Raw genomic sequence first — 26,278 nt, 5'->3', positions numbered from 1 at the left:
AGACAGTAAGTAGGACACCTTTAGGCATTGCCCCTCTAATTCAGGTGTACAAGGTGTTATTAACACAACATGGAATGAGTCCACACAGCTGAGCTACCTGTCATCTCTGGTTTAGAATGGAATGTAACTGAAGTCCCAAGGTGGGCCAGATCAATGTCATTCAGTGAAAGCAAACGCAATGCAGATTTTCTCTCCGTTACTTGAAAAGGGAGAAAAACTTTCAAAATTTACTTTTTCTCATCTTTTTATCTCTCAGCTCACACTGCTGTTAAGGTTTTTCCACCCCCTGTAGCTGTAAGCCAGCGCTCAGTGATCTCATCCTGAACGTTACCTCTGGTTTTAGCAGCTTCCAAATATGGAACAGTTTGACATTTTATTGTGGTCCCCTGGCTCTTTGCCTGGCTCATTTTCACTGAAAGCCTAACAGCGTAACGCAGCAAATTCATAGACATACTCTATTTTGTTATTGTTTGAAAGACTAACAGCAGCTGGTTGTGAGCTACAGATTTCATAGTCGTATTTTTAAGCCTTGAAAACACATACTGCTGAAGTGTTTAGACAGAGTGTTTGCACTGAATCATCTTTAGAAGGTGGCTGATGCAATTCCACAAAAGTTTTAAGTAAATGTATATTCTGCATCATATCAAACTGATACTACAAAGAGTATAGTTGCTGCAAATCACAACTTAAGCTCTGATGTCAAATTTTGTTACAATTTAGACTGGGATAAAAAAAGACAAAAGCATGCTGAATGTAGACATAGAATATCCATTTATGAAGACCCTGATATGGAAGTAAATGTGTTCTTTTTTCATTTAGACAGGGCTTTAAATCTCAGCTCTGAGAGAGGATTTTAGGTATTCTCACAGTACACTTGTGATGAAGAAATTCTTTGTGGTAATGACTATTAGAGCACGTTAGTACCATGAGAACAGAAGGATGCAGTCCATCAAAGGGAGGTAGCTGTAAATTAGTACTAAGAATCAGATTTTTCTTCAATCAAGTTTTCTTCATGTGTTACATTACAGACACTTTAAAGGATGAATAACAGCTCTGTAGGAGTAATTTCTGTTTTGAGTAGAAAAGTGGTGTCTGGCTGCCTGAAAGATCAATCAGGATTTGGAGGGAAGCTGGAATTGACTAGGTCTTTTATTAGCTTAATTCCCTAGTTTGCTTAGTAGTGTGCTGATAATATCAGAGATGACCACGTTACTAGTAAATGACTGATGTTCCCCTCCAAAAAGCCCCAGGTCACCCTTGAATCTGTTTTCCTCTCAAGACTATTTTAGCTTTCCTGTAGGGCTTTTCTTAGGCTGTAAAATAGCTACTTATGCTGTTTTGCTTTCATGCAGTATCATTCTTATACTAAGAGCTAGATGTCATGCTGAGAAGAGTTCCAACCCTGAATGACCCTGTGTGCATCACTACATCTCAGTGCCTTAGGTTCGCCTGCATGTAACTCTCCCATAGTGTTACAAGGACTATACAGTATTATTAAACCTCAAAAATATTGTGGGAAAAATACAATGCAGAAGCAGAATAACATATTAGGTGCAAACTGAGGACTATTTCTCTTCAGTTGTGAAATATATTGTAAGCATGTTACAGCTGGTATCAATCAGAGGATTATGCCTTCCAGAATCAGTCTCTCCAGCAAAAAACAACCACCTTCCATAGCTATTTTTCTTCTAGGCTTTTCTGATAATCAATGAACATGGATCAATTCATGTATACTTTTCTTTCCTACTTACTCTCTTTTACTCTCCTTTCAGGTGTCATCCTGGGTGCATTATGCGGTGGTCTTCTTCGTCTAGCAACGCCTATTGACCCTGACATCATCATGTTAATAGCCTTCCCAGGAGATATACTTATGAGGATGCTAAAAATGTTGATCCTCCCTTTAATTATCTCCAGTTTAATCACAGGTAAGATCTATTAGCCATAAATACTTTAAGGTGCTTGCTGCAGAAATCACCTGGTTTGCTTTGTGTGTGTGTGATCCTGTCAGGGATTTTGCAGTTGTAGTGTGTATTTGGAGTTTAATTTACTGACTTTGATAGATGCTCCAGTGAATTTGTCTTCAAAAATATGCTGACATACCACCTTCCTGAAGAGTTTTCTTAATGTGTTTTTTCACCTAATTCTGAGATTGAACTATGTGAATTAAGGTGTCATGACAGCAGAATGCCTTGCCTTACATCTGCTCTGTCATCCAGAATGTGAACAATATGCAGCAATATAAGCAAGAGGTGGTATGAACTGTTCTTTATTTTTTGATGTCTCCTGCACAGTCAAATGGAATCTCAAACTATTCTCTTTAAAGTAGCAACAGCAGGCATTGTTCACATAAGATTTGGAGGGAGAAGTTTCAGCGAGAATTTCACAAAGAGAAAAAGTAGGCAGACATTAACATTTAGAAATTATACAGCATTTCCTACAATGCTTATTGAATTGGATATTGAATCTCTGTTTGTTTGTTTCTTAAAAATAAAACACTTGCAGGACTGTCTGGTTTAGATGCTAAAGCAAGTGGTCGATTGGGAACGAGAGCCATGGTCTACTACATGTCCACCACTATTATTGCTGCCGTGCTGGGTGTGATTCTGGTTTTAGCTATCCATCCAGGAAATCCAAAACTCAAGAAGCAGCTTGGTCAAGGGAAGAAGAATGATGAAGTATCTAGTCTGGATGCTTTCTTGGATCTGATCCGAAACCTGTTCCCTGAAAATCTGGTCCAAGCATGTTTTCAGCAGGTAAGTTCTACTCCTTCAGAATATCTTTTAAAACTTCTTTTATTGACCGAGTTTGTCTACAGAGGTAGTGATGCTATTCAGACAAAGAATGACAGAAACAGTGATGCAAAGAGAAATACAGGTCCTAGGACTTGAGCAGGTAAATGAAAGAACATTATTTGTAGTTGTTTTGTTTAGTAATTATTATTTAATAGATTTTTTAACATTATTTTTAGTTTGTTACCAGGTAATCTTAAAAACTTTCCCTCACTTTTTATACAATATATAAGGGCATGAATGATGGCTTGGTGCTGAGTGACTTGATGACTTACAGAATCTTTCACACCCACTGAATTTGGTCTTAGTCATTAGCTACAAAGTTGATGGCTTTATAGTGCCCAGTGTATAATGGCTGAATGATCTTCATTCAGGCTGGTTGCCATGGGAACGTACTCTGAAACCCAACTTCCCATAATATCAAGAGATTATAGTCCTATGTGAGGATAATACACTCAGGTGGCTGATCCACTCATAGGTGGGTACATCAGGCCAGGTTTGAGGCACGCTGGGAAAGTTGGATGTTAGACCCTGTGTTGCTTGCTTTGTACATAAATTTTGTCAAAAAAAGCTTTTTGCCAATAGTTAATAAAAATGGCTTCACTTGGAAGCATAAAGGAAATAAGAGATCAGCAAGCCTGCCTTTCTCAAACAAATTTCTTATATGTGAGCTGCTTTTTCCTAAAGCTAAGCTGTTTGGCAGTAATGCAGACTTTTTTTTTTTTTTTAAATGAAATAAGCTTTGTTGCCAAATATGCCCTTAAAAGCTCCTATGTGAAATGGCATGAGCTGTGATTATGGCTGAAGAGAAAGGGGGGGGAAAGACAGAAGAGGCCATGGGGGTGAAAGAACAGAAGGCAACCTAAGATGCCAAAAGGACATGAATTTCTTCACTTCTTCCACAGTCTTCCACATAAAAACACATAGTCCTTGGGGATTTAATGAGAGAACATTCTCAATATTTCCAGATCATCATGGGAATGTCAGTCGTGGTCAAACTGTGGTTGGCCAAACACCACATGTAATGTGAAATGTGTTTTTGCAAAATGGAGTGTGGGGAGTACAGGGTACTTGTGTTTTTTTTTTCTTTCTTTCCCTTGTTTAAACTATAGAAGAGAGAACTAAATTTCTCATCTGCTGAAAGTGGCTGAATACCTTGGCAAAAGGGAAAAAATATGGGAGAAAAAAAAAATTAAGCTACCCATGTAAAATAATTTTCTTAAAAGCTTAATTACTGCTATTTCAGTGTGTGTAATATTAAGGTTTAATTCACTTCATTACTTCCAGATGACCAATTCCATCATTTGTTTCTTAAGCTTACCAATGCAGACCCATTTCAAAGCCTATAGCAATCAATAGACACAGTCCTGGTAATTTCAGTGGCACATGAAGGACACTCCCTTTTGAGCTTATCGCCTTCCTAAGTTTCCTCTTATCAGATTCCAAATTAATTGCCAATGCAAGCCTCTGTCACAAAGCTACTTCTCATTTGCAAAGTCAGTCACAATCCTTTCCACACTGAACTTGTCTTCCTTTAGTCCTTAACTACCCAGTAAAGGAGTTAGGAGGAAAAAATAATTCCTTTCAATGCAGACATTTATGCAGAGTTTCTCCACAAGCAAAGTTTCACTTAAAGTTTCCAGGTTGCCTCAGGAGGAAGAATATTCACAAAATTCTTGCAAAGGTTGTTTTTGAAGCATACACAACAGTGATATTGTGCAGCAGTGATCCCAATGGGAGTTCTACAAACAATTAAGGGATTAAATTGCAATTTTGATATAGCTCATCTGGCAGCTGAACTCTGAACCATCATGGAATTTCTGTATCTGTTGATTTTTTTTTTGGGGGGGTCAAGAAAAGAAATTCATAATTTATAATAAAAACTGCTATTCCAGAAGAGGTTTAAGTTAAGCCATGACAGAGAAATGGGCGATCATGTTTAAATGACTGCAACATTCAAGTAGCTTTTAGGCTTCAGATATTGTTGTTGGAATCTAAACTGCATGTTAGTCATGAGGTTGTAAGTACTATGACCACATGCAGTGGAAGGCTGAGGACCTCTATCTTAATCGACTGTTGTGGAATTTCTGAGTGCTTTGATGTTTTAAGTTTAATTTCTGCGACTTCACTCTTACATTTCATCTACTTTACAAAAAAATATATATAGCATTGATAACATTTCTCAGATAAATTTGAACACTTGAAAAAAATTGAAAACAGGCAGAAATTGATGGTTTCAGGACAACTGAAGAGTTTCTCAAACAGGAGCTGTGCAGGTTTTCTGTCTGCAAACCCCTCTCTAATGTAGACAGCAAGTTTGGTAAGGAGAGATGTAAGGTATGTTAGAACGGTATGTGATGTATCTGGATCATCATCTGTAGTACTACAATGTGTGATCTCAGCAGAAAGAAGATGCAAATGTTCTTGAAAGACTAATGCGTAGCTCTAATGCCTTGCTCAAACATATTTCTAAGAGCACAGAAAATAGGGAGCTGGTGGGAAAAGTGGCAAAACAGTCATGAAACATCTGTCTCAGAGCCATGAAAGGCTCAAGGTGTTATCTAGGGAAAAGGCAGTCCTTTCACTGAGTTTTCTTTTTTCCACCCTCATACTTCATTTTCTTCGCCTAGCAATAAACTTGAGCCCATTCCTTCCTCACCATTCTTTCCTATCTTTCTCCTGACCCTTCCTTTCATGTGCCAGGAGAGGTCCACAGTCATTTAGCTACTGATGCCTTCTTATTTTAAAGGTAGTCAGATTTATAGTGAGGTTGTAGTGAGCTGGGGGTCGGCCTCTTCTCTCGTGTCATTAGTGATAGGACCAGGGGGAATGACTTCAAGCTACAGCAGGGGAGATTCAGGCTGGACATGAGGAAGTATTACTTCTCAGAAAGGGTGGTCAGGCACTGGAATGGACTGCCCAGGGAGGTGGTGGAATCACCGACCCTGGGGGTGTTCAAGGAAAGGCTGGATGTTGTGTTGAGGGACATGGTTTAGTAGGAGCTATTGGGAATAGGTGAACGGTTGGACTGGGTAATCTTTTAGGTCTTTTCCAACCTTGGTGATTCTATGATTCGATTTAGTAGTTATCTGGTGGTTTAAATCCTTCATTATGTGTTTATTAGAATGTTTTAATTAGAGAGCTCTGGGACCATGTGCATTTCATTTTAAATAACCTCAATCACTGAGTTGGAAATAAGAATTTTTGAGTAAAGTTAAACATCACACTACAATAACTTGAGCTGGACAGTCCATCCTAAATAACAAGCCTTATTGTAGAGTTGTTGCTGTGACTGATTTTAGAGATACCCAACTGTCAGTGCTAAATAATTTACATCTATGGGTAAAATACAATCTGTGAAGCACCATTTGTGAACCATCTGGACAAAGAGGCTAGCTGTCTGTAAAACATTACACACTAGCAAGAAGGAAGGAATATTTGCCATGCTTTCACACCAGAGTCACAGTGAAGATTCCCAGGACTGCGTGTCATTTGAAACTATTGAAAAACAAACTTATTTTTGGAAGAAGGGGTAAGAGGTTGTGGAATGTGTGCCTAATCCTTTAAAAATATAGTTCTCTGGAGTTTCAAGTGAAAAGTTATTATTATTTCCTGATCTCTCATATGGAATAAATCCAGTCTATCTCCATTCTCATCCTCTCTTTTTATTGCCTTCAGATCCAAACTGTCACCAAGAAAGTGCTGGTGCCACCACCCATTGAAGAGCCGCCTAATGTTACTGACTCTGCTTTTGCTCTGATGAATGAGACAGTGCGTGAAGCACCACCAGAAGCCCAACTAGTCATTAAGAAAGGACTTGAATTTAAGGATGGCATGAACGTCCTGGGTAGGAAAACTTGCCTGTCAAATATCTACATCATATGCATGATGCAGCTTCTAGCTGTGACTGGGTAGTCAGTATTGTCTGATCTGCTCCTCAGTGCAAATTCAATCTCAACAAATAGTTATCATCTTACCTCCCGGCTTCCCTTGGTCTCTGAGATGAAAACCAAACAGTCTTGGTAGAACTACAACAGTATCACAGAATCAAGTGAATTACTCTGGAATGGCAGCTTTATGGGAATTGTTTGGAGTACAGTGAGGAGCTATGTAGGAGGCATGCAGAATATCCTTTCATCACAGAGGTAGCCCATCTAGACTAATAGTAATGCATATTGGCAAAACAGTATGGAGGAGGGCTTCAAGAGGCTGTGCTTTACCCACTCTCTGATGAATTTGAACTCAGTTGTTTCTATTAGGTTTCTTGGGCAAGCTGAACTAGATTTTGGCTTGAGGCACAGCCTGAAGTGAGAGGTGGGGTGTGCACCGCACCACCCAAGAAAAATCCCAGAGAGGCTTGACACATCTCTGAGTCACAACTCCCTCTCTCTTTCATCTTGGCTGCTGACCTTTACCAGCTGCACATTATGAACAACTGCCATCATGCCATCTTGTCTGTACAAGCCAGCATATGGGGGTGGTACAAAGGTTTTGCCTATCTCCCACTCTTTCCTGAAGCACCTGTTCAAGCTGAGGCAAAGGCATGAAGGAACAAAGAGCTGCCACACCACTCTTACTTTCTCCTCTGTGCTTAGACTCAGTTTTATCAGCTCAGAAAGAAGTGATCCTTCTTCACTTTCTTTGTGAATGTGGGTGAAACTGGTCTCAAATTAGCCCTCAATTTGTAGTGTTCATCAGCACAACCATGCTTAAAGACTCACGTGCTCCGCAGCAGCATGTTCACAGGGTGAAGGTCCACACCTGTGTTTATAGGTACTGCCCTCACAGTGAGACAGCATGTGGCAGTACTTAAACCACTGCTTTATCCCACCACTAGGCTTTCACTTTTTAGTGGCAGATGGCCCCTTACAGACTCCTTACAGCTGATGAGCAATTCCTACTAAGCCAAGGATTGCTATGCCTGCAAACCACCACCATGCGTTGGTGAATTGGCTGGCAGAGGCAGCTTTACTTAGGCAGGGGCATGATACCAGTAAACTGACCTGAGGTCAATTTTTTCCTCTTTGGGAAGCAGCCTGCTTAAGAAGAGCTGGAGCTACTGTAGTGAGCTTGCCACTGCGGTCCCTATTCCTCTGCATCACTAGACAGAAGAGCTGCTTTCTTGCAAAGGAGCAGATTGGAATTTTGCACCATGTGAGACAGCAGCCCATTGGTCATGCTGTTACCATCACCTGCATTTTTTTTTCCTCCTAGATCTTACTTTGTGCTAAAATGAAATTGTATTTCTGATGCAAGAGATGAAGTACACTTAGTGTGAAATTTGTGCTGTGCTGATCCCATCATAGATAGAATAGCTAGAAGGCTGAGTAAAATTCATACAGGAAGGAAATGAATGCTGTTAAAACTATAGTTTAGGTGGGATATTTCCTGGGGTGTTTTGACTGATGATTCTCAAATGTTGCAGTCATTTGTTGTACATTTTTTCATATATATGAAGTGAAAACACTGAGGAATTGCCATCCAGGTTGCATAAACTGTGCAAACCAGGCAAATTCCTGCAAGCGTTAGCCAACTTCTCTGAATAAAGCAGCAGCTAGCCTGGAATTGACAAAACGAAACCATCTACAAACATTTTCTGATGTGCAGTCTGAATTCCAGGAAGTTCCTTGGTCTTTGACTAAAAAACTTTTCATTATTTCTCCATGCTCTGCAGCACACATACATGCACATCAGTGCTCTAAGTGACTCAGCAAAAATAAGTTGGTGCTAGACAGTGACCTTCTACGCAAGAGAATGGATACTTAAACACCACAAAAAGTTTATTACTAAACCCAGTGAAAAGATATGAGACAGAATGTCTTTTCCCAGCATAGCAGTAGCTGAAATCCATCCTTTAGAATTTTTTTTTTTTTAAATCCTTATTGGTTTCTCTTTAGGAATTTCCCAGAGTTCACACATTTGTTAAATACTGAGTTCGTCTCATGATTGAAAATCTACCCTCAAGTGATGCCTTAACTTTCAAACCACCTATCAGTATCAGCTAATAATCTCTCTCAGAACATTATAAATTGCTCAAAAGTGAGGGTTAGCTTTAGAGAGACAGCTTCAAAGGAACACATGACAGGTGCACTGATAGTTTAATGCTGCATGCTTTCTCACCTTAGTCATCTGAATTTAGGGAGCCCATTTTTACTTGTATTGAATCTATGATTAGATATGTACTCTCACTGAAACCATCAGCAGCAATCTGTTTAATGTGAATGTAATGGTTAAGCTTGAAGTACAATACAAACCTTCTCCTCCCACCCCCACCTTCTTAACTAGGCTACTCCTGATCTGCAAAAGGTACGTTCTGGGGTTGCTACTAGTATTACAAGACTGACTGGTCTGCAGGTTGAATCAGCCAAGTGTTTTTTTTTTTTTTTTTTTTTTTTTTTTTTTTTTTAAAACCTTGCTAGATATGCTGTTGGTCTCTAGTGACTATTTCAGCAACAAAAAACAGTCATGGTGTGGTGCTGTGTTGCCTCTCCTATTTGCCGGGGGCCATGAGGTTTCTAACAATTGCATAGCACTGGAAATACTGTGGTGATCAAGTCAATTAAAAAAAAAATAAAAAATTTAGTTGACCTGTGAAGTTAGAGTGTGGTAAAGTACTAAAGGATATTCTGTAGAATAGAATCATGAAAGTTGAGGGTGAGTTCATGTTGAAAAGACCTGAGAGATGTATAGCACACTGTAGTCACTCTGAAAAGTGGATTAGCAGGTAGCACAAAGACACCGACTAGGTGCAAGATCTTGCTAAAACCTATGGTTTTTACTTGCTTTTAAAACTTTTTTCTCAATAGGTTTAATAGGATTCTTTATTGCTTTTGGCATTGCTATGGGGAAAATGGGAGAACAAGCCAAGATGATGGTGGATTTCTTCAATATCCTGAATGAGATCGTAATGAAGTTAGTAACTATGATTATGTGGTAAGTTCAAAGTCCTAACTTATGGAACAAAATAGGTAAATAAATAAATTTCTCTCAAAACCCTATTACAGCATATAGTAAACATCATTTGTTAGTAAACAGTGTAATGAAATAATTTGGTTTTTAAAGACTTACCAGTTATGTCAGAACCACAACAGCATTATTTCTGTATGCTGGACATTATTTAGGAATCATTTTGAAATATTTCTGAAATTGACAAGCTTTGTCCTTTGTTTAGTAAAATCCAAGACATGAAGGTACCAGCAAAGACCCTCAAATGCCACATTTGTTATTGACACACATTATATAGGAGGACACTAAGCATACAAGAATACCCTATGTTAAGAACCTCCATGTCTTCCTGAGAGGTTACAGAGCAATCAGAGTAATCCCGGAGTATTATCTATAAGGTATAATTACAAAGAAGCCTAAAGACATACTTCATTTGCTGTCTTCTGTAATAAAAATACTTCACCATCAAATAAAATTCCAGTGGTCTTCAGTGATGCATAGTTCCTCCCCCATAATTTCAGCAGAATTTGAGTTTTGGAACACCACAGCAGTAGAAGATGCCTGTCCTATTTTTGAAGTACACCCATTTGTAATAACGGGGCTTGGCTTGCCTTCAAGCAAATGACTTACTCTGTGAAGACTAAGCTCTTGTTTATGTTTCTGGAAGGGTACTGGCTCTTTCTTTTTTTTGGTGATTATTCTGAGGGCTTCCCCCAGAACTGTTGGCATGCAGCGCCAAACCTGGACATATCACACAAAACCAGTTTTTCAGAACATAAAAGTGCATCGCTACTTTTGGCATCTGTAACAATATAACGGGATGGAAGGTACCACAATAATAGCAGGGTGTCAAAGTCTACAGCTACAACAAATGAGAATGAACCCAAATACAGCAGCCACAGATACAAAAGTGAAAGAAAAGAACTGCTTACCTTGGAAGACCTCAGGAAAGCAGGAAGCTCCAGCAAAATACTCTTACTTCCACTGCCAACCCTTAAATGAGGTCTGGAAAGGGGTGGATCCTGACTCCACACCTTCCTGTCACTCAGGTGCATTGCATTGCATGCACCTGGGCCCTGCCTTCCCACCAGGTGCTCAATCACTGCTTCAGATCCTGACTTGGCATTTCCACTACAGCACTGTACTGCTACATTTGGTATCTCCACAGTCTTTCAAAAGAAGAAATACCTTCTCCCAGTACAATATGTATACAAGGGCTGATCTGAAACTAATACCAGCTATTTTATAATGGACCGTGACATAAGTGGAACGTGTTGGTGGTATGGCAGGAGAGGTTGAACCTTCCCATAAATATTCTATTAAACTTTGTTGCTGTGTGACAGACGACAGCAGTGGGACAGTCTGACAAAATGGTGACTGATATGGGAATGTGCATTAAGCAAATTGGTGGATTACAATCAGGGAAATATGTGTGGAGCTGAATATCAGCTTCAGTGCATTGGAAATGATGGTGGCAACACTGAAATATCACAGTTTGTGCCAAATGAATCTCATGAATGCTCAGAAAGGAACAGAAAGTATACTGTATGCAAGTTTGCCAGAACCTATTGAAACAGTATGATGCTGAAGGTGACAGTTTTCTGGATTGTATAATTTACCAGTAATGAGATGTACATGGTGTCACCACTACGAACCAGAGTCACAATGGCAGTCCATGGAGTGGTGATGTGTGAATTCCCTTATAAAAGAAAATGTTCAAAACACAGCCCTCAGCAGGTAAAATGAGGTGCATCATTTTTTGGGATAGGGAAGGAGTGATCTTTCTGGATTTCCTGGAACCCGGACAAACCATCAACTCTGAATACAACATCACGGTTCTGACTAGGCTGAAGGGTTGATCTTCCAGAGTCAAGCCACAGATGAAGACAACCTTTCTCTTGCAATACAGTAACACCAGACCCCATACCAGTTTGAAGACCATGGAGCACATTGGCCTTGTGATCTTGGCTGTCCTACTACACACCAAGTTGTCCAGATTTGGTGCCTTCTGACTTTCATCTATTCAATCTGATGAAGGATGAACTGTGTGGGCAACATTTTCTCAGCAAGAACACCATCACACTATCATAGCAGCTGTGAAACTGTGGGTCCCCTCCTCTGGTGCAGATTTTTATAAGTGTCGCATTCAGGCTCTTGTTCATTGCTGGCAAAAATGCAGAGATAGTGGTGGTGACTATGCTGAAAAATAGCATTTCATACCTGAGAATTTGCTCTATCAAACAGTGCCATTGAGTTCTACATAGCTGTTTTAGTTTCCATGGAAGTAAATAGGAGGCATTACTTTTGGAGTTACACCTATATAATTGGTATATATATCACCTATATCACCTATACCTATAGCTCATTGTTACCCGTGATTCATATGTGTCTCTGCAAATTAGTTCCTGAGTCACAGGACTGCAGTATGCCTCTTCCCTGAGGCTTTAGATGGACAAAGTTTGTCAAAAAGGGAGAAGGGTGCCTGAAGCATGAGTATTCAACATCATCTGTGTTTGAAAGGAAAACTTAAGCAAGAGACATGAAGACAGGAACAGTGATGTAGAAATGAGCTGAACAAAGCAACTCAAAGAGATGAATTTTTCTTCCTGTTATGCGTCTGCTTTTCTTTTAGGGGATCTTGCCACATAAAAAGTTCTTTTTATTCACAAAGCCCTCCTACTTTTAGTAGTTACTGCAACTTGCTGATCTTGACCGTGCATGGAGAGAGGCAGCGACTATCGTCTAATAACACTCCAAGGACTAGAATTTACTCTTATTTCACTTAGCACCAGTTGGTACACCCAGGACATAATACCTTATTTAAATTATGAAGTTTCCATTGTAGTCAGTGTTGCAATGGCAGGAAGCCATTCAAGTTTCAAGAAATTGACTGCAAATTTTTGTTTCTTTTTCCTGATGTGCTTTTTATTCCTATTTTCTTGACAAAGAGATTGGTTTTGGGAGTTCTACTTGTTCACTTCTGTCTAGAATTGTTAAAGAATTGCTGTGGCTAGAAGCAGCATTTTTTTGTGTGTGTATGTCTTTATAAAGACAACTGTATTTCAGAATTGCATTCTGTTTGGCTTGTGATCTCCCTGCACAGAGCTGTGGGCACGTGGCAACTCCTGTAGTTAGCAGAGGCTCTCAGGAGCACGCCATTTAGCTGAAACAAATAATACAGCTTCCTGAAACTAGATGAACAATGAGTTGTGAAAGTTAAATATTAAAAACAACTACTACATTCCTGTACAAGCCTGTGTAATGTTATCATATCCTCAAAGGATGTCATTCCAGGATCAAACACTTTTTGGGAAATGCATATTCCATTCAGTAGAATGGAATGAAATGAATTAGATGTGGAATTTGCTGGAGATGGCCAGTGTTTTCAGAAGAGGTGTGAAAGCAAGCCACTGAATTTCTGTCACATCATGATCTGCATCTCAGTGTTGAGCCTGAGAAGCCCCTAGTCTTTCTCTGTCCTGTATTCTGTTAAGGACACATTTTACAACTTCATGCTGCAAAGATCAGCTCTGTATATGCTTGTTCTCTTTCCCCAGGTATTCCCCTTTGGGCATTGCTTGTCTCATCTGTGGAAAAATCATTGCAATCAAGGACCTTGAAGTAGTTGCTAGACAACTTGGCATGTACATGGTAACTGTGATTGTGGGCCTTGTCATCCATGGAGGAATCTTCCTGCCTCTGCTTTACTTTGTGATAACGAGGAAAAGCCCCTTTTCGTTCCTTGCTGGGATTTTCCAGGCGTGGATCACAGCGCTAGGCACAGCTTCCAGGTACACTTGAGAAATAACAGCTTTCTTTATTTTCAGCAGATTATAGGATGCTGCTTTAAGGTCATACGTCTGCTGTTCTGACCTTCATTTTATGCCACTGAATAAAAACTTTTTTAAAAAATCCAGCCTTCTTGGAAGAAGTAGGTTACAACACACACTGGGGATTTTTACAGAGACTGTACAGCCCACTGAGGAGAGTTGGGAGACACACTTTTAGTTTTCTTTTCTCACATAGACCAAATGACTTGTATGCAGTTACCTCTGTCCTTGTTTCACCAGCTGGGAAACAGTGATTATACTATTTACTTACCTTTTAAAAGCATGTTAAGGCTAGTCTCATTGCCCTGAGGGAAAAAATAGCCCTAGACTTCAGGAGAGAAATGAAAGAAATGGATAAAAGTCTCTGATGACTACTAGCTGCTTCTTGTATTGACTTACAATAGTAGTAGAGATCTGCAGAGATGCAATAGGATTTGTGTATATCTGCTGATCTCAGTGAAGATTTCAGTGCATTCAAGCCCCTTTCCTTCTCTTCTGTGGAGGACACACGAGAGATCTTGGGAGCTCACTGCATATTAGGCTTAAACAGAATCTGGTTCCCAAGTTACTATAATGCCCTCATTTTGTTCTTTCAACCAATTTGACTGATCAAGGGGACTTCAGTAAAAAAAAACACACAAAAGAACCCTGAATATATTAGACTCCTATGCACTGTTAATGCGGAGAATAAATTCTGCTTATGGACTTACCTCAGTATTATGTTTTGAATTACTGGCCAGACAGATATGAACCAGTTCGTAGCTCCACAGACAGATGACCATGTGACAACAATCACCGTCATACAAGTCTAACCTGGTACCTCTGGAAGCTGCAAGTACTCTGTACACAGAGACCTATTAAGGCTCTCGGTTTGGTTGGGTGAGGAACCATGGAAGGAGACTATTTACTGTGCTATTTTAATAAAGAAACCTTGCTTCTGTGGTCTGCTAACGTGTCCTTGCTCACGGTGACAGAACTGGAGAGGGAAGATGTTTATCTAGTCTCTACCTGTTGAGCCAGCCAGGGTATGTTATGACACTGTTACCCTATGGCTGATACATATTTTGTGCTGGTGATCTGTTCTGTGGAAATAAAGGTAAGGTGGCATTTGTATTTCAGAAGAAGAGTTATTGTACTGGGTTTTAACTGTGTTAGTGAACTACGCTCTGTTCTGTTCCTCTTTTAATAAGATATGGGAGTGCCTTTACTGTAAAAGGCAAAGTGATGATGAAACTGACTTCAAAAGTGAATTGCAAATATTAGTTACTGAGTCACCATATAATTTCATCCGTCTGCTATAAATATAACCTCTACAGTAACATATGGAAGAGCAATACTTTGTTTTTAGAAAGTATGAATTCCCTCTGATTTGGCTTAAAAGAGAGAATATTAAACATTCAATCAACATCAATTAAAATAAATCATAAATGCATGTATATATTTGTAAAGACTCTAGAACACAAGTGATTGGTGCTGTGTATCTGGCTTGATGGCATCTATTAAAAACATCTGTTAGAAAAATCAATAGCAAAATCAATAGCATCTCTGCAGTAATGGATGAATTTTAGTGTTGGAGATACTCTGAAATTACAAGGCACTAGAAACAATATACTGTAAGTATTTTTCTGAGAAAATATGATAGGTCTTTATTCCTTTATAAGCAAACTAGTATTTTTGTAGGGGCAATGACACCAGCATCAGTGGTACGTGATAGTGAAGGCCTTTGAGAAATTCTGCCAACTCAGATGAAGAAAAGCAAACAAACCACAGCAGATGTTCTTCAGCTTCTGTATGAGACATCAATTAAAACACATTTCTCAAGGTCAGGTTTGTTTTCAGAATGGCTTTTCAGGCAGCAACCAACTTCATTTAGTGGTGAACTTGACCTCAGAGATAATACGGAAAAGTGAGGAAACAAAACATGCTCCTGTGTGGGTTTCATACTTGTTGCAGCAAGCCCTTTGCCTGAGGCATGCAGACGTGCTGGGGAAGGGAAGTAAAAGATATTTGCATATACAGGGAAGGAATATGTTCTGTTTTCAAGAGTATTTTTAGATGAAGATGTTTTATTTTGAACAAGTGAATAGAATAGCCTAATGATTCCCACAGAGCCAAGACACTACGGATCAGTGCAAGGTGCTCCCTTCCAGCTGTCTTTCACATCTCTTCTTAAACTCCAACCATGTTTGATATTCTTTCCTGTCTTACACTGTCTGGGAGCTGCATGTGTTTTGTATGCATTTGCCTACTTTTTTTTTTTTTCTCTCTTAATTCAATAATGCAGCACTGACTTCTCCCTTCAAAGTAAATTTGTAATCAAATACATTTAGGATTTTTCCCTACGCTTGTAATTCTGTTCATCAGAAAACACTAGGAACTGGCCTCTTTAAGCAAAATGCAAGAAATAATTCATGAATGAGTCTGAAAGCTTCATCTACAATCTCTCAAGCTCTTGCCTTTCCTGAAGTCAAGTTCATGCCTTGGCCTCAGTCCCATCTCCAGCTAAATGTAGATTTAATTGAAACAATGGCCAAAACTTGGAATCACAGCTGAAAGTAGAAGCAGAAAGTAAACAAAGAGCAAAATTTCTGAGTTTGTTTCCACATATATATATTACATTAAAATGACGTCTTCTTTACTTATTTGCTTTCTCTCCTTCAGTGCTGGAACATTACCTGTCACATTCCGCTGTCTTGAGGAAAACCTAGGCATTGATAAGCGTGTAACAAGGTTTGTTCTTCCTGTTGGAGCAACTATTAACATGGATGGAACTGCCCTTTATGAAGCTGTGGCTGCCATTTTCATAGCACAGATGAACGGAATTGAGCTGGATGGAGGCCAGATAGTTACTGTGAGGTCAGTTTAAAATTACTGCAAGATTTGTTTCTACAGACAGTAAAAGGCGAAGCTTTCACTTGTCTGTCTTCTCAGTGGCTGTGAAATCCACTGTGAAAACCACAGATTTCTAGTAATGCTGTGCAAAAGAATGGCATGTATGTAGGTCCTGGCTTTCCAGTGATGTTAATCTTTAATCTTTTGCAGCCTCAATGCATTCTAGTGGTGTTTGTACACTTGTTGAAGATGCTCTGTGAAAACTGCATTTTTTTTTGTTCAATGCAGAACCTTTTAGTATAAAGGGATGCCCCAAGTGATACATGGGGCATTAACTTTCTAGAACGCATGTGATAATATACATTGGAAGAGAAAAATACTCCTAAACATGTCTATGTCTTTGGGTTTTTTTGTTTGTTTGCTTGTTTGTTGGGGGGGGGGGGGGGGGGGGAAAGGGGGTCATTTCTGTGAACAGTAAAAAAAGAATGGACTCAATGTAAAAAATCCTGAGGGTGAGATTGCCTGCGGCACAATCTAGGTACTCTCGGACTTTTTCTCTCTAACCCAGAGAATGCTAGCTCTATTCTTTTGATATCAGCTCTTCATATTAAGGACCATCTCTGGAACAACAAAGGAAAGTACCCATTCAAAATGGGTAAAAGTGATTCAGGATGGTTTTACTGGAATGGAGTTTTAAGGCCCATTAGATACGGTGACTAATAAGAAACAAAGGCAAAGTTATGACTGCTGCAGCTTTAGTTAATTTACAGTGGAAAACTTGATGAAGACACCAGGCGTAACATTTTGAGTAGTTAAAATGTAAACCACAAATGAAGGCTGCCAAATATGGCTTCTTCCTGTAGTTTTCACCCACCCACCTTTCTTTTATTAAGCCCTTTTAACACTTAAGAAGTTTCTGTGTAAGGATATATAATTCTGTGTTCCTTACCCAGCTGTATTAGCAGCAGTTTTTCCATTTCTTTAGCTCCTGCCCAAGCCCCTAAAACAGTAACAACAAGGTTTCTAAAACATTCAGTGATGCTTCTAATGAAGACAAGTGATATATTCAGGTCTAGCCTGATAAATGAGAACAGTAATTTCAGAGATGCCACTTCTAAAAACCAAATTACAATCAGGGCAATTAAAGCCAGCTAAGCCCAAATCTGAGTTATGCCTCCTCCCTCCTCTGAGGAACTGGCTCTAGCTCTGTCTGCTCACACCAAGTTAAGGCTGTGGTCGTCAGCTATGACTCACATTTGATTAAGCAGTAGGCAGTTTTGGACTATGTGGGAAAACTGTTCTCTTCACATAACAGAACATTTCTGCTCCAGTGTTGCAAGAGCCTATCCTATATGACCCCTATCCTTTCAGCTGCCGATACTAATGAATGGGAAGTTACTAGCTTTTTCCTGCCAAACCCAGGATGTGATACTGGGGATATTCAGATAACCTGGATGTAAATTCACAATGACCTTATTAGTCTTTGCCTAGTCACAGTTACTTCATGTTGATCGTGCAGATTATATCATCTCTGGGAGAGGGTGATCTCAGATATGGTGGTTAAGCCAGACTGTTCAGACCTGAACAGTGTCAGCTTCTTTCCCATGCAACCCTGTGCATACTGTTATGAAAAGGCCAGCAAAGAGCCTCTGCTTGGCAGAGCTTGGAAATGCTCTCTCACCAACTCAGGATCGCTGTGCCCAAGAAGATGACACCACATGCAGAGCCTGATGGCAGTGTGAAGCATCCCCTGCCTGCTGGAATCTGTCTGCAGGTTTGGAAGGCCAAGTTGCACTCTAACTCAGACATCTGATAAACACACTGTGACCTGGACTGTCCGGGTCAAACCCAGCCGTCTGGCAGGTCTAGGTCAGGCTGACATCCTCATAGATTAGTTCAGACCTGAACAGTGTCAGCTTCACTCTTTAGGTACCATGAATAAATATGAATGAACCATCTAAGAATAATACGTTCCTACTGATCACATGATTAAGCAACAAAAGTTCATATTGCTCTTCCTGCTATTTTCATTTGATTTTTGTTTTTGCAGTTTGACTGCCACTCTTGCAAGTGTTGGAGCTGCCAGTATTCCTAGTGCTGGACTCGTCACTATGCTTCTCATCCTGACTGCAGTGGGTCTTCCTACCCAGGACATCAGTTTGCTTGTTGCTGTTGACTGGCTATTGTAAGTTGTGCTGACTTCTCTGCTCAATGCAGAAGAAGAATGAAGGGAATGCTTGCTTGTCTGCAGTGCTTTTCAGCTATTGATCCTAGACAACTCCAAGAATCTCCTGCCAGATGAAGCAAAAGAGAAAACAGGCACGAACCATTTGATAAGGAAGGAAGCACTGAAAGCAGCTTCTCAGGGGATAGAAATTGTTACAGAGCTAATAAGGTCCATTTTTATGAGCAAAGGATGTTCTTGTATGAGCCCAAGGATCATGCATTTTTGTCTTCTTAATAATGCCTCACAGATAGCAGCACAGCATATTTTGATCAACAGCCATCTCTCCCCTGATATACTTGTACGTAGTAAAGACGTATTTTTCTATTGTTCCAGGAGATGTAAGTGTTCTATACCACTTGTGCATTTCCTCCTATGCTTGCAGTCTCAGCTGCTCATTTGCAGTAACTTTCAGTCCCAGATAACTACTGAAACTATGCAAGAAGCAGAAGCAGTGTTGAGAATTTTAAGCTAAACCAGAAAATTATTTTCTTGTCATTATATCTTTACTTACTGAGAAAAATTCAAGGTCTTCATCAATTCTTCAACATTTCTTCTGTAGTGTGTCTGTTATTACCTGTCTTTTCACCATGAGTTGTGAAGAATGGTGTACAACTCTGGATTCTGTTTCAAGGAAAAATGAAAGAATCACAACTTGGAAAAGCAGAGGAAAAAATTACTTACATATTTTATGTATAACTGAATATCATGATATCATGACTCAGAATGTCAAAGTAGGGCAGGGTTCAGTAGTCAGAGTGCAGCTGGCATAGAGAAAAATGTGATATTCTGTGGGTTTTAATATATTTCTGAGGTCATGATTGAAAACAGGAAAGTGTTGTAGACATCTGCAGCTGGAAAGAAGGAAGCAAAGGGAGGGGCATACTCATTTTAAATCTGTTTTTACTGGCTCTCAAAGCGGGGCAAATAGGTAGGTTTCTGCAGCTGGTAGGAGGATGTGCAAAAGAAGCCTATGGTTTGTTTGTTTTTTTAGGGAAATGTCATTTAAAAATATTCCTGTGGATTGAGAAGCTCTGCCCACACTAGCAAACCTCAGAGCCGTTAGTTACCAGCAGTTATGATCCAGCAGTACGTGTTGCTTTTCAGGCTCAGCTTAGGTGCCATTACTTCTGGCTTATCCAGCACTGCTTAGAGAAATAAAAGCACCTTGCTGCGGAGCTGTAGAAGTGTTGAATATAAGTATAGGAAGCAAGACTGAGAGTAAGTAATTCAGAAAGAAATATTTTATTGTATCTTTCCAAAATGAATTCCAATCAGAAGAACCTTCCAGCACGAAACTTTGGTTTTGGATCCTTCTGGCCTAACAATCACTTGTGCAACTCCAGAGTGGTTCAGAAGTGAAAGACAGAGGAAAAAGGGAAAGGAGACAAAAGATGAGATGAAAAGCTCTAGTGTCCTGACACTACTGCTGTGAAGTTATGCAAAGTTTGCTGGTGAAGATACTGTGCTAATTAGCATTTGGCGAGGGCTAACAGCTTTGTTTTACATCTTCCAGTGGTTGTGTTGAAGTCTAATGAGATATGAAAAATAATGTTGCTTATGTTGGAGATGGTAAAGAAAGGCACGCCAACTTTTGAGCAGTCTGTTGGGCACACAAACCCTATATAAGATATCTGAAACAAAACGTCATGAAAACATATTTTCTTTACTTACGAACATTGCCTTCTTCCATTTCTTTAGATCATGAAATAAAATTACAGCAGTATTTATGACAGAATGTAGAGGAGAAAGTTAAGAAAATCTTTGAGGCATTATGAAAGCCACTTTTCTGGGACAAGTAGAAATATTTTGGAGTAGTTCAATTTATAGCAGTTGAATTCCAGTTAAGGAAAGCTTTGCAGAAATGGCCTACTGTATGAATTTTTCAGTATTCCCGATGAAAGGAGCTATCAATTGATTTTACAATACTGCCATCATCTGAAACTGCAGTCTTACCAAAAACAACTTTGCAAGATTTGGTCATGGTGCAACACAAAACTGACTTTTGACTGGCTTTAAGCTTGGCAGTTTTTCCTTCAAATAGGAGCCAAAAGGTTTCCGTATCGATTTCTTCTCAAGTCTCTCCAATATCTAAAGATTAGGTTGCTAAACCTTTCCCCCTCCCACACACACATACAAAGTGAGCTCTTTCACCAGGCAAGTTTCCCAAGATTTCACAACCTTCACAGTTTTCTCAGTTTGAAACTAAGCACAACGCAGCAGTGACATTTAATAGGACAGCAATTATATGCCAACAGCTGCAATGAAGCAAGCTTATTTTGCTCCAGCTAAAAGCTGGCTTCTTTCCAAATGTGAGACTGACAGGCTTAACAAATATCATGGCACAACCTCAAATACAGTGATATTTTGCAGTGAGGAAAGAGGAATTAGAGAAAACGGGCTTGGGCAGCCAATCCAGTATTTTACACATCTACCTTTGTTCAGTAACTCTGTTACTGACTTTGAGTTCTGACTTTGCTCCAAGGCTTAGTTCCAAATTCAGAACATTCAGACTTACTCTATATCTAGGTGTTATGAATCAAATGAATTGAACTGAAAAACACAGGAGCTCTTTTCTACAACAGCTAAGAAATAATTGCCTAAATGCTAAACATATCACCAACTCTCTGTATTAGCAGGTGTGCTAAGATTTTAATGTTTCTAAAATATAGTAAGATTGATATACAAGGTTTTCAAGCTTTCAGAGAGCAGGAGAACCTTTTTTTTTTTTGCATATTAGCATACTATATACGTGCTATTACATTAATAACAAGAGGGCCTGCCTAATTCAGTTCTTCTTCTTTCTGATTTATATAAGCAAGCTTCCAGTTCGTATTTATGCCACTTCATGGAAATTAGGCATTAATCCTTATCAGGTTTTTCAGAATTACAGTGCAGCAATATCAAAACACACTCTTACCAGATGCTGAGTTGGCTTTTGAGAGAGAACTTTGTCTTTCCATTATTCCTCTCAGGGTCTGTTATGAAGAACACAGAAGTAGTTATGTTGGGCAGGTGACTAGACTGCAACTTTCTGACATTAATTTTGTTTTCAAAGTTCCAAGAAGCTGGAATTATTTTGTTGGTTATTTCTAACAAAAGAGTAAACTCAGTCTTACTTCTCCTTGGGTGTTCTCTGACCCCAAGGAAGTCAGAAGCACTTTGCTGTTCATTTCTGACAGCTATGACTTTGCTTGTTTGGTTGTAAGAAAGTTTCTGGTCTACATCAGCTCACTTAGTGTAATAATGCTCTGTAAGAGCGTGCAGTTTGTATTACAGAATCTCTTGGCTAGTAACATATGAATATGGGCTGACACTTCTGCTCAAATGACCCTGTCAGAAATTGAATCATGCCTCAGTTATATTTGTGTATTCTCCTCTCATTTTTTGGCAACGCTTATATTATCTCTCCCTTGTCTGGCATCTTTCAAAATCTAATGCTGCTCAGAAATAAAAGTGAGGCAGAGGTTCTTGGAGCACTGTATGGGAGGGTTCAGTACATTTGATGGTCTTAATTAAAAGTAACTCTTTAGAAAGTAATTTTTTCCTATTCTGTCACTCTGACAAGGTTTGAAACAGTTTTCACAGGCATGGGGTGAGATCTGTAAAGCATTTCATTCATGTGAGGCAAAACTGGAAGGATGTTGTTGGTTTATCTGTTTTGGGGGAGATTATTAGACTTCTTATTTGATGGAAGAAAAAAAAACTGGGGGGAGCTGCTTCAGCTCAGATACAACACCAAAACTGTTAGCTCTTCACATCTAGGTGGCAGGTGTAAATGATTTCAAAACGTGCAGTGCATCCTATCTGCAGTAGGAAAGACAGCAGGAGCACTCAGTCCTGCAGTTCTGTGTAAGAACATCTCCCTTTTTTGGGAGGTTTTGGGCAGAAGTCTGAAATGAGAGAAGATCCACAGCCATGACCTCACAGCTGACAGTCATGCTGTAAATAGGAGACAGGAGAAAGGCATCCTGTCTGGAAAGTGCCAACAAACATGCTTCTTTGTATTGGAGCACATGGTCCTCCGCTGGCACACTGTGCAGTGAGGGACTTGCTACTGACATGCTGCCACAGGCTCATCATTTTGTAGGCTGTGACCTGTATTTGGCTGGCTCATCCACTGTGTGCTGCCATACGGTAGTGTGGGCAGGCATGCTGCCATCTGACAGATGACCATCTGTAAAGATGGTGCCAGCAGAGGAGCTGTGATGGCCTGAGCCATCTCATGAAGACTTTTCAGGCGTTTAATCCCAGCAATTTTCTCACTAAGAATAAGGCGAGGGGCTGTTTTTTAATCCATTCCAGCAATCACACACTTCATCAGATCCAAAATCCTTTTCTCTGACTGTGTTACGTACCCTGATAAATTCAGATTAAACAAAGGGCAATGATGTGAGTCTGGCACCCTGACACTGAAACCTTCAGCTGCAGAAGGAGGCGCCAGGGAGATCTCAGCAAAGCACAGCTCTGCAGTTTGGCTGTGTCCTTGTGCAAACTCTTTGCCAAAACCCATGAGAATGAGCAGCTGGGCCATGGGAGTTAGCACATCCTTCCTGCCTGAACACGTCCTCTGGAAAGGCAAGTTTTTTCAATTTCACTTGAAAGCTACCATCTTTCTATTCTAACAGTGCTATAAATCTTCTGAAATAAGTGCAACAACTGCAACATTAACAGGGCTTTCAGGCCTTTTTCTTCCTCTCGTGCCATTCAGCCTCTTCCTTTTGCTTCTTTTATAGGGACCGGATGAGAACATCAGTCAATGTAGTGGGGGATTCTTTTGGTGCTGGCATCGTCTACCACCTTTCCAAGGCAGAACTTGACAGCATTGATTCTCATCATAAAGAGCACGAAGACATTGAAATGACCAAGACTCAGTCTATCTATGACGACATGAAAAATCATAGGGAAAACAACTCAAACCAGTGTGTTTTTGCAGCTCACAACTCAGTCATAGTAGATGAGTGCAAGGTACCTTTCACATTTATGGATATTGAGACATGTATATAGCAGTGCATGCTTTGTTTTATTTTATTTTTTAACCTGCATGTATTCTTGAAATTGTTCCGCAAATAACATTGTGACAACAAGCTCCATGAACCCCAGAATGAGTTTGAGCAAAAGATGATTTTTGCACTCTTCGTAAAAGTTGTCGTTTGAGGAGAAAAATCATGTACATTGTTTACATATCAAAAGGCAAGACGCAGCGTATTATGGAATATGCCAAGACACAGAAAATATGGCATCACCTTCTGTGGACATTTACCTAATTTTCTTTGGCAACAGAGAACTTAATTGCCAACTTCAAATGAAGGGTGTCTGCAATCCAATACAGGTGTTGTCGTTTGCTGATTGCCTTCCATGATATGCTGTTCAGAGATGGACATATTGAATGCACTTTAGCATCTGAATGCTCCTGCACTCATACAGCATGCTTACGCTTTGCTTCCATCGTTCCTGGATCATTAAGACACAAACATCATATTTTCTTTCTAATCCTTGCTGTAACTAACATGGATTGTTAATAGTGATAATAATGTCATGATCAGAGCAACGTGAGCTTGAGAAACCCCACCGATTGAAGGAGAAGACAGCTGGGGTGGTTAATGGCTAGAAGTTTACAAAGCACCCACCACTAGGACAGGGCAGTTTAGAATCAAGAGAGTTTTTAAATGAAAAGGAGAAGAAAGAAACTGTAACAAGCTAGAAGCTTTAATTTCTTTTGAAATTCAAAATCTTTTGAAAAATTATTATTTTTAATTTATTTCTCTAATCTGATCCTCTACATTGTCTTTGACACAGTGAGCCTACATCAGCCGTTTAACCAAGAAGATTCTCTTGCATCTTTTAGATGCCACAACTGAGCCAGTATCTAACTGTGAATGCTTACAATAAGTCCTTTAGCAGATAATCACGTAGATTGGAGATAAAGTTTTCTTCTAGTCCTTTCACCTGTCTGTGGCCTGTCTGGAAGCATTCTTTAGAATACCCTTTTTTTCAAATGCTTACTTCTAGATAACGTCAGGCCAAACCTAAATTGCTAGTGGACAAAGTGATATTGAATTCGGGAAAACAAAACAAACAAACAAAATACAACAAACAACAAAAGAAGAAGGAATTTACTTGAAAAGAAATATCTCAAGATTTTTTTGATTAATTTCTTTGAAAATTATTTATTTTGGAGAATATTCTATTTTCTGAATCAGGTCTGAATTCTGATTCTATTTCTGAATCAGGTTGATGGAGCTGAATACTCCTTTCCATCTCTCAGAGATCCATGCCAAGCTAGAAACTAATCACCTTTGATACAGTATTTACTGTACTTCCTTTTCTCTTTCAGTTTCTCTTCTGATTCCCATCAGTTGAGTTACTGTTTTACCTCAAAGACATGGACTCATGGTGCAGTATAACATCCTAAGTATGCTCTTTAGTAGAAATCTGGGACCAGTAACTTATGAAGTATTTTGAATTGTTTTATGGGCTTTCACTTTGCACTTTTAAATTCATGAACAGAGCCAGGGTTTACTGGATAGGGCATAAGACTGACTTTGAGTGGGTCACTTGTCTGTCTGCAAGCTGCCAAGAGGATGTGGTGTTACTGTCCAGTTTGTAAGCTATGAACATATCCTGACATTTGCAAAGCACTTGGATGTTGAAGTGGTCTATAGCTCCTAAGTGTTAGAGTATCAAAAGCAAAAGAGTATAGGATTTGGGGATTCAAAACAGCCGTTTGTTAAATCTGAAATGACTTCTCTTCATCCTGTCAAATGTCCTGGTGGAGTGAAAAGTTCACTGCAACTCTGGTCAGAGTTTTCAAAAGCTAATCTGCTAGCATGTGCTTTCTATTTACAGTCTGTAGTATACTCCGTGTATTGTACTACTAGTTTATAATTTTGCATGGTCAATGTACATTTTTAATAAGTAGTGTACCTTTACATGGGGGTAGAGTGGATGTTACTGCATGATGTTTTTGTATTTTTTTATTATCACATTTCACATGAATGACTTGATGTGATTTTAATGTCTGAATAAGCTGTTCATTCCTGTACTTGCATGTTTTCCCCTTCCATTATCTAAGAAAAAGCTTGACTTCATTTCAAAATCAGTGCATTTTGTCATGTTTCCATGCCCCAATGCTTCCATGCATCCAGTTTATCCAGCATGGGGAATTTCATCTCTGTCTTTAAGTTTTCATTTGAAGCTGAGGATGTTATTTTACAAGGTAAGTTAGGAAAGATTAAGCTATCCATTTGATGTTAAAAGAAAGGTTCTCTTGCAGTTATAAAGATCTAGATCATTTTTATAAGGTTAAACCAACATTTTATCTTTTTTTCTTCATTTTTTAAAAATCATTTGTCTGGAGCTACCTTTATTGAAGTATATATTGAAGTACCTCTTTCTGGGATGCAACCTATTGGACACTGAGTTGGTAGATCACTGTAGGTCTTCTACCATACTATAAAATAAACAAAATATAGCACAGATCTTTATGGCCAAGAGTGATGTGCTGTAATTTTTGTGAGACAAAAATAGCATTACTATGGATTTTTGATCTGACTGTAGTCATAAAGTTTCACTGCTCTATAAGAAGTAGTGATATAATGAACAATGCTATCACAGCGTAACTTCTGCTCCTTTTCTTTAAAGGTGGTGTAATTGTA

The 26,278-nt window shown here is 39.3% G+C and overlaps 1 protein-coding gene across 4 annotated transcripts in view; it reads left to right on the top strand.

Annotated features, from left to right (window-relative positions):
* Positions 1-26,278, top strand: part of SLC1A2 (solute carrier family 1 member 2) — an 84,810-nt gene that overhangs the window by 49,129 nt on the left and 9,403 nt on the right. For all 4 annotated transcript variants that reach the window (XM_052695242.1, XM_052695244.1, XM_052695243.1 and 1 more), the window contains 8 exons: positions 1,773-1,925; positions 2,503-2,753; positions 6,468-6,636; positions 9,596-9,722; positions 13,292-13,525; positions 16,226-16,420; positions 18,447-18,581; positions 23,357-23,588. In XM_052695242.1, coding sequence (XP_052551202.1) covers positions 1,773-1,925; positions 2,503-2,753; positions 6,468-6,636; positions 9,596-9,722; positions 13,292-13,525; positions 16,226-16,420; positions 18,447-18,581; positions 23,357-23,588 — 1,496 coding nt within the window. The remainder of the gene's footprint in view (positions 1-1,772; positions 1,926-2,502; positions 2,754-6,467; positions 6,637-9,595; positions 9,723-13,291; positions 13,526-16,225; positions 16,421-18,446; positions 18,582-23,356; positions 23,589-26,278) is intronic.

The sequence above is a fragment of the Tympanuchus pallidicinctus genome, unplaced genomic scaffold (assembly GCF_026119805.1).
Source record: "Tympanuchus pallidicinctus isolate F22 unplaced genomic scaffold, pur_lepc_1.0 scaffold3, whole genome shotgun sequence".
Taxonomy (NCBI): domain Eukaryota; kingdom Metazoa; phylum Chordata; class Aves; order Galliformes; family Phasianidae; genus Tympanuchus; species Tympanuchus pallidicinctus.
This window is presented reverse-complemented; position numbering and strand designations above follow the sequence as displayed.